Source organism: Eschscholzia californica, unplaced genomic scaffold (genome assembly GCF_041429995.1).
Source record: "Eschscholzia californica isolate CP2 unplaced genomic scaffold, dmEscCali1.0.p SCAF_3, whole genome shotgun sequence".
Taxonomy (NCBI): domain Eukaryota; kingdom Viridiplantae; phylum Streptophyta; class Magnoliopsida; order Ranunculales; family Papaveraceae; genus Eschscholzia; species Eschscholzia californica.
This window is the reverse complement of record NW_028238420.1, coordinates 16,701,571-16,710,766: the sequence shown is the minus strand read 5'-3', so window position 1 is coordinate 16,710,766 and position 9,196 is coordinate 16,701,571. Positions and strand designations below refer to the sequence as shown.

The 9,196-nt window shown below is 38.1% G+C and overlaps 1 protein-coding gene across 1 annotated transcript; it reads right to left on the bottom strand.

Moving 5' to 3' along the window:
- Positions 1–4,874: 4,874 nt before the first annotated feature.
- LOC147548736 (uncharacterized) lies at positions 4,875–8,960 on the bottom strand. Its single transcript, XM_086670593.1, has 2 exons — positions 8,532–8,960; positions 4,875–7,651 (listed from the first exon to the last, which is right to left on the bottom strand). Exon 2 carries the CDS (start codon positions 7,438–7,440, stop codon positions 6,061–6,063), a length of 1,380 nt encoding a protein of 459 aa, XP_086526719.1. The 5' UTR covers positions 7,441–7,651; positions 8,532–8,960; the 3' UTR covers positions 4,875–6,060.
- Between the last annotated feature and the right edge of the window lie 236 nt (positions 8,961–9,196).

Sequence of the window (9,196 nt, the reverse complement as noted above, 5' to 3'; positions counted from 1 at the left end):
AAGAAGAAAGATAGTTGATGTTGGTCTTAGTCACTGTTCTAGCCGTGAGGAGATACCCAAAAGAGATAACCACCCTCTGTTTTTATAAGAATAGCCGACCTCTCCCTCCTTCTCGTTCTCTGTCTCTCTCTATTTCTTTCCAACCTAGAAGATCAGAGAAGATATATTCTTCTTTCTAAAATATCCAGCCAACCCTTCATGTTTCCATCAGAGAAGGGATTTTTTCCTGTCTCCCTCTCAATCCACCTTTGATTTATTCTATCTTCAGCAAGAAGAAACCTCTTTCGGCTTGATCACTCTGATTTCTCTCTCTCTAGATGTCTAGCTATCAATAGCAAAAATCGAATCATGCTTCTTCATTCTTTCCTTCATCCGCAACTATCTTGATCTTAGCCGAATCCCCTTTTTCCAATTTTCTGAAAAATCTATTTCTCTCTACAAAATAAAATCAGAGAAGATGATAGTTTCCAAGAATTGAGGGTAGTACCAATCCCGTGTTGTTGTGGCTGGAGGGAAGGATGATATCATGTTACGCGGCAAGATGGAAAACAAGTGTGGCGCAGCCTGAAGTTGAACCAGAAACAATCTTTATCTGTCGATTCGTCTTGTACTACCGGAAGCAGATTGAAGTATCTTGCGCTCGGGTGTATTCAGTTTTGGACCTCAAGAAATCTCGAAAGACACACCCAAGATGCCCAAACATTGCCCGCACCAGCATTGATGCCGTCCATCTATTCTGATCTGGGCCTGCCAAGTGGCATTAACTATATGTTGATTATTTGGGCATTAACTAAAACTTTCAGAACACCCTAACCTACAAATGACCAAAATGCCCTCAAATGTGTCTTTCTCCCAATTTTATCCGTTTTCCGAGTTCAATTTTGTAAAAGACACCTGGACAAAAGAAACACATAATTCATCAGAGTAACTGCTCGAATTGGACTAACTAGCCTTAGTTAAGAGATTCAGATGAGACATTTTCATGTCTCATCAGAACGCAAGCTTCCTCGATGGTCGATTTATCACTGCATGCAAATAGAAACCGTAATCTTTTCATTCGACGAGGGGCAATCAAAGGGTTTGATTTCCTAAAAGAATGAAGAGAAATCTTGTTGTACAAGAAGGTTAGTGGGAGTAATCATGTGGTTTTTTGGTCCTGTATGTATGAGATGTACGGCGAGAACAACATTTCGAATCTTGAAGCAGTTAAGAAATTGACTCAATGATAGACGACACACAAAGGTAAAATACCTTTGGGCATCAAAAGATCCATGCTTATATATCTAGAAGTTGATAGGACTTGTTCAAGAAAAAAATGATAAAAAATTCTAATAAGAAAGACTCTAAGAGAGTAATTCTACCCAACTCTCATGGCACACTACTCAGCAAGACTCAGAGTGTAGAAGACCTTGATGAACATGCACACATGAGAAAGATGCTTATGTCTTACGCATAAGATCGATCATATAAGACATGATTGGTATTTACGCAAACGTCTCGAACACTTGGAATATGTGGAGTCATCGCTAATCAATTCCAAAGAAAGTACTTCAGACTGCTGATGGACCTTATGAAGGAGATGTCCTTCGACCAAAGATGCAATGCGAGCAATTTTTCGGATAGGACAATTGATGAAGAAGATCATCAAGTCTGGATGATTTAGGGATCGTAGTGTTTAGCTAGAAACCAACTACGATCGTCGAATCACGAGGCGATCTGCGGCAAACTTCATCCGGATCCTACATCGACTTACACCAAAGAGTGTCGACTTAATTGGAAGATATGACTAGAGGGATGAGACATATAAACATGGTTTAGACCCATAAATATGTCCAAAAGGCCAAAGGAAAGCTAAGTGATAGACCCAAAATTAGGTCTATTCCCGCAAGTATACGGGGTCAAGTTATAGTATTTATAATAAGATCGAGTATCGTCCCAAGGGATAGGTAGGTAACTTCGGATGTTGACGGCGAGTTTAGCCCAATAATCCAAATGTCAATAGGTAACTTAGACTAACACACACACCCATCACTCATTGATTTGATGATTGATTTGTAAAGAAATAAGAAAACGAATAAAAGTAAATAAACTATCTAAGAGAGGGGAGAAGATATCTAAGGTTATAAAATCCACCACATAATTTCACTTTATAAAACAAGCACTTAATTACTTAAATCTCTTTTGTATTTACTCGGGATCCAATATAATGAACTATTTGGATTCCGGATGATATTCTAGATAAAACAATTTTATAATTAAGAATGTATGATTGACTACCATGTAAAACCAATTTCCTACACTATCATTCAAGATCTAAAAGGCATATCTCATCTAATAATTCAATAAAAGCATGAAATATCTAATTATAATACATGAATGATAATAAGGTTATAGAATCAACATGAAATGACAATCAATAGGCATTGAAGCACATCAAAGGATTTAATTAATCAAGAACAAGTATTATAAAGATCCAAAATGGGTTTCATTCACAACCTTAGATTGCTAAATTAACTATACATGGAATCTAGAATAACATTCATTGACATTGTAAAATAAATGAAAATACTAAGAAATTAATGGAAAGAAATCACCAAGAATGCTCAAATTCCATATCCCCATGTATCTCCAATTTGTCCAAGATTTGCTCCATTTATGCTCAAGAATGTTACTCCAAGGAATCCAAGTAATAGCTATTTTATTGCAACCCAAATAAGAAAAAGAAAGAGAAGGAAGAAAGTAGATCTAGAAAGAAGTTGGAAAGAAGAGATGAAGAGGGTTAGAAATGGTGGAAGAATATGGAAGAAAGAAGGAGATGACTATTAATGGTAGAAAGAATAGTGGTAGAGAAGAAGATAGAAAAAGATGGATTTAATAGAAGAGGGATTGAGTAAGAAGAAAAGAGAGAAAGAAATAGGTGAGAAGAAGTAGAAGAAAAGAATGGAGGATTAGGGTTAGAAGATAGAAAGAGAAGTGGCTTAGAAATTAGGTAAGGAAGCCATTTGAGAGGGTTATTGAAGTCCAAGTTCTAATGGAGGAGAAAGGATTTATTTATAGGTGGGTTTTAGTTTTGGTTGGGTTAAATGGTAGGAAAAGGTAAAAAAGAAGGGTTACTTTTGGAATTTGGGAGGGTTTAAAGTTGAAAAACCCTAAAAGAACACAAGTGTCGGCGGCTGGTAGGGTTTGGTTGGGTTTCGGATGCTATGGTGCTTCTCGGCTGAGCAATTAATCGTGCGGCAGCAAACAGTAGCCGTCGGATCAAAGGGTACGCGGATCTGGATGGTTCGGGAAGGGGCCACGCGTCCGGGTGCACGGAAGCTAATATGCTTCGGTTCACACGGAATACGTAATAAAGCACGGGATGCACAGGAGCCGTCGGATCTATAAAACACGGAAGGTAATGGTCACGATTAAAACGTGGCCACGGGACTACCGGATTATGTTGCTACGGTTTACACGGAAGCATTAGATTGGAAGGATACTCAGCAACCGTCGATCTGGGACACGCGGAAGCGGACGGATAAGATTAGAACGTGGGACTGGGAGTACCGAGTTAAGCTGCAACGGGATGCATGGGATCATGCGCTAAGGGTCCTATTTTGTTGCTTAGCGAGAACACGCGAATTAGATGAAACGACCTCTGGAGCGCGCCACGTGTTCCTTGGTGTACCGCGCGCCAAATCTGTGCCCGACACTGTCCCGCAAGTCAACCCTCTTTGACAAAACTTTGACCTTGATTTATTCCTTCGTCCGGACTCCGATTTGACTTCCGTTTTCTCCTACGGACTCGTTTCGACCTCTACTTATCAACCACGCACTGACATTGGCCAAATTACCAGATTATCCTTGACTTCAAATGACCAAAATACCCTTTATGCGGCTTTTCCTCGTTTTTAACCGTTTTTCACATCTAACTCCGCAAAAGACACCTAATCAAGAAAACCAACCATTTTATTATAATAAAGACTCGAAACCGACTAACTTGGCTAAATTAAGCGACTCAAATGGGGCATTTTCATGACCCATCAAACATCCCCAAACTTAGATTTTGCTAGTCCCCGAGCAAAACAAAATAAAAGAAAACCTAACTCACTTTCGGAGGCATCCCGGTTGCATTTAGCGTATGCAACAAGCCGTTAAACCCCTAGGTTGCCCTAGTGGACGAGTGTGGTCTCGTGAGGGTTTCCATAGATGACACCCACAAACATCATGGTTTCAAATACACAAGGGTCTAAAATCCAAATCGTAGATAAACATGATTGATATAGTAAAGGGTTTAAGCATGTCAACACATAATGAATCAAATAAATAAGCTCTTGTAAAAGCTAAAGGCCCCTTCACTAATGATCTTACCCTAAAATGCAAGTGTCATACCATAATAAGCACATCTATGCTCCGAAGTCACAAAACCTTGATTCCCAAGTTTGTACATTTCGTCTCGACTTCGGCCTCACGGACATACACTCCAAAAATGAAATCACTCAAGAATGGTTCGCTCGTATGTGTGAGTGTGATCACTTAAATAGAACTCAACACATAAAAAGGGTGAGGACAATATTTTGGAACGAATGATCTTCGAAAAGGAATTAGCTACTATATAGAGTGGGGAAGCTCACTCGCCCTTCTCACCCATTCTACCCTCCAAAAATGTCTTCTAAAGTTTAGCGGATACAATAGATGATGTGATGGTGGTGGATTCCCGAGAATTTCGACCTCTTCATGATGGTAGAACCTCTTAAGCATCTCAACATTTGTTTCTTGCCTCGAATACTTATTCATGAACACAAACATCAACACATATGTACAATCACATTACACCCACAAAAAGAGCTAACACATGCTCAAACATACACAAAAATCACTTTATTTCACTCTTTTTCTTTTTTTTCATATCACTTTTTTTTTCATTCTTCATTTTTTCATTTTTTTTTTCTTTTTTTTTTTTTTTCTTTTTCTTTTTCATAACACAAATACAAACAACCAAAACAAAATACTACACACATAACTCTATTCTTGCAATCAACTTTTCATTTCATACTTGCTTTTGATATTCTTCATTCTTTTATCTCATGTCTTCATTCTCGGGATATAAGATGATGGATGGTGATGGAGTATCCGCTTTCCTCTAGTTGGCATTCTCATTGGGTTTCATGGACTACAAGGGCAAGGTTAATTCGCTATCCTAATGTCACTCCTAGTGGCTAAGGAAATTGAGCACACGAGATCAAATGAGCTCTTTTATAAGTTACGAGGTTGAGTAGCTCTTCATTCTACTCGGAGTTAGCGCGGAAGAGTACACTCGAATGGCAATTTAGGCTTTGAGCTCTCACATGGGTTAAGTCTCCACTAATGACTACTTTAGGTCTCTTAGAAATGTTTCTTCTTCACTAAGATGTAACTCACATGGCACAACACAAACACTAAAAGACTCGACTTTCATGCAAAGGCCATTAGCAATCACAAAACTCATCAACTCGACACATATGCATCAAAATTCTTAAAACTATCACTAGAATCACATGCAAATCTAGTTAAAATGTTCAAAATTTTCAAATTTTGGCTAATTTGAACCCTTTTGTCTTTGAAACTCATGGTCATGCATTGGTTATGGTTATATCCCGCATCCCCAAACTTAAAACTAACATTGTCCTCAATGTTCTAAGCATATACTCACCAAAAGATAAAGAGGCACATTAATTTAAAGAGAAGAGTGGAAAGATATTACCATAACCGAAGGAGATAAAAGATGATACTACCAAGGCTCATGTATAAAGAGGTTCCAAGTTGATGCCAAGCTCGCGCCATCCCCAAACTTGGAACAAACCACGCCTCGGAAGTAAAACATATAAGAAATGCTCCTAAAATATCAACAAATATCATGAGAATGAAGCACATAAAACATATGACCATATAAAACCTACCACTAACGCGGGTATACACGATTGCATTGAGCTATGCAATTAGCCTTTAGTTCTCTTGATTTCACACAAGAACACGAGTTATGTCTCGTGGAGGGTTTCCAGAGATGATACCCACAAACATCAAGACCCATTAATCGGCCTAACGATCATAAAGCAAAAGACGGAATATTTGGGGGTCAACCCAAAGAAAGATATATACAGGTGCTAATCGTCTCAAAAAAAGATAAAGAATACGAAGTGCACATGAGACGATAAAAGAAAACAAGCCATCCCCAAACTTAGTGGGTGCACAGTCCACTAAGTAGGTATAAATAGAAGGAACGACAACAAAGAAATCATCAAAAGGATCGACATACATGTGAAGAGTCAAAATATCAGTCGAAGGCAAAAAATCATCTGGAAGCTTAGTGGACAGAATATCCACTATGTCCATAGACGTCTTTGGAAAGACGTCTGTAATGTCCCAAAAGGGATCGACAACCGAGTTTGAGATCATGTGGAAAGTCGAACTAGGTCCTAAGGGTAAGGCAGTATGCTCGGGGACCAAGTCAAGGTCCATGGTTTCCTTAGGCAAATAGTCTGACAAACTATCCAACATGTCACTAACTACTACGTCATCAATATCCTCAAAGACATCTGGGGCCTCGCAGTCAGTTATAATATCAGGCCTTCCTAGCATTGCATCTAAGACTGACTCCTTACAAGTGTCAAAAATTGGATAGTTCGGAGTCGTGTCATTCTCAAAATTGTTCGTAGAGCAACCATGAACATCAACGTCTAATGTAGTCCTATCATGATGAGATGACACATGTTGAGGAAACGAGACAACAAGGTTATCAGTTTGTTCAAGCTCTTGGGTCCTCTCAGTTGATTCGTCGACATTTAACTTAGTACTAGGGTATGACGTATTACCCTCGCCATCGGACCTAGTACCCTCTTGAGTTTGGGGTGGTAAAACCCCTTCCTCGTCGGCTAATAACTGTGATGTAATCATCTGTACTTGATGATTTAGAGACTCAAACTGATGATTTAGAGACTCAAACCTCTGTTGTAACTCTTGTTGCATTTGAATCTGTGTCTCTTCATGTTGTAACATCATTTCAGTCAGACGACTCGCAAACTCTAATTGAGATCTATCTTCAAGAGTCTCTTCATGATAAGGCTCACAAGTGTAATTAAATGAAGACTCTTGATAATAACTCCCACCGTACATACTAGGATCATACCTGCCTCTAAAATCATTGGTCTCAAAATAGTGTGGAATGTAAGGTCTCTCATACATATTTAGTGTCGGACCATATCCATCACTAATTTGACCATCTCTACACATCCATCGGTATTCTCCTAGGGTCATACGAGATCGGTCAGGCTCAAATGGTCTATTCCCCTCACTAATCGAAACATCCCTACACATCCTTTGGTATTCACCTAAGGTCATATCAGGTCGGTTAGTGCGGGGAATCCTCGAAATAAGCTCATCATCATCATCAAATGGCCAACCGTTATAAGAACGGGCCATGATCTCACAATGCTCAAGGAACTAACAAACAAGCTATTAATGCAAATCAAAACTCATCCAACCAATCACACACAAGTAAGAAAGAAAGAGATAGAATACGATACTAGCGGATGCTCCTCTCGTTTCGTTCTTCCTTCCGATTCCTTTCTGATTCTTTTGTTCCCCTTCGCTTCTATGTTCCCATTTTTTGGCTTTTCTCTTAAAGTGGTACCTAAAAAAAAAGAAAAGATAAGAAACTACGAAAATAAAGAAAGAAAAACGTCTAAGTTAACAAATAACACTAAACTAAAGAACAAAACAAGCAAACAATATCCTAACTACTAAACCTATCCCCGGCAGCGGCGCCAAAAACTTGATAGACCCAAAATTAGGTCTATTCCCGCAAGTATACGGGGTCAAGTTATAGTATTTATAATAAGATCGAGTATCGTCCCAAGGGATAGGTAGGTAACTTCGGATGTTGACGGCGAGTTTAGCCCAATAATCCAAATGTCAATAGGTAACTTAGACTAACACACACACCCATCACTCATTGATTTGATGATTGATTTGTAAAGAAATAAGAAAACGAATAAAAGTAAATAAACTATCTAAGAGAGGGGAGAAGATATCTAAGGTTATAAAATCCACCACATAATTTCACTTTATAAAACAAGCACTTAATTACTTAAATCTCTTTTGTATTTGCTCGGGATCCAATATAATGAACTATTTGGATTCCGGATGATATTCTAGATAAAACAATTTTATAATTAAGAATGTATGATTGACTACCATGTAAAACCAATTTCCTACACTATCATTCAAGATCTAAAAGGCATATCTCATCTAATAATTCAATAAAAGCATGAAATATCTAATTATAATACATGAATGATAATAAGGTTATAGAATCAACATGAAATGACAATCAATAGGCATTGAAGCACATCAAAGGATTTAATTAATCAAGAACAAGTATTATAAAGATCCAAAATGGGTTTCATTCACAACCTTAGATTGCTAAATTAACTATACATGGAATCTAGAATAACATTCATTGACATTGTAAAATAAATGAAAATACTAAGAAATTAATGGAAAGAAATCACCAAGAATGCTCAAATTCCATATCCCCATGTATCTCCAATTTGTCCAAGATTTGCTCCATTTATGCTCAAGAATGTTACTCCAAGGAATCCAAGTAATAGCTATTTTATTGCAACCCAAATAAGAAAAAGAAAGAGAAGGAAGAAAGTAGATCTAGAAAGAAGTTGGAAAGAAGAGATGAAGAGGGTTAGAAATGGTGGAAGAATATGGAAGAAAGAAGGAGATGACTATTAATGGTAGAAAGAATAGTGGTAGAGAAGAAGATAGAAAAAGATGGATTTAATAGAAGAGGGATTGAGTAAGAAGAAAAGAGAGAAAGAAATAGGTGAGAAGAAGTAGAAGAAAAGAATGGAGGATTAGGGTTAGAAGATAGAAAGAGAAGTGGCTTAGAAATTAGGTAAGGAAGCCATTTGAGAGGGTTATTGAAGTCCAAGTTCTAATGGAGGAGAAAGGATTTATTTATAGGTGGGTTTTAGTTTTGGTTGGGTTAAATGGTAGGAAAAGGTAAAAAAGAAGGGTTACTTTTGGAATTTGGGAGGGTTTAAAGTTGAAAAACCCTAAAAGAACACAAGTGTCGGCGGCTGGTAGGGTTTGGTTGGGTTTCGGATGCTATGGTGCTTCTCGGCTGAGCAATTAATCGTGCGGCAGCAAACAGTAGCCGTCGGAT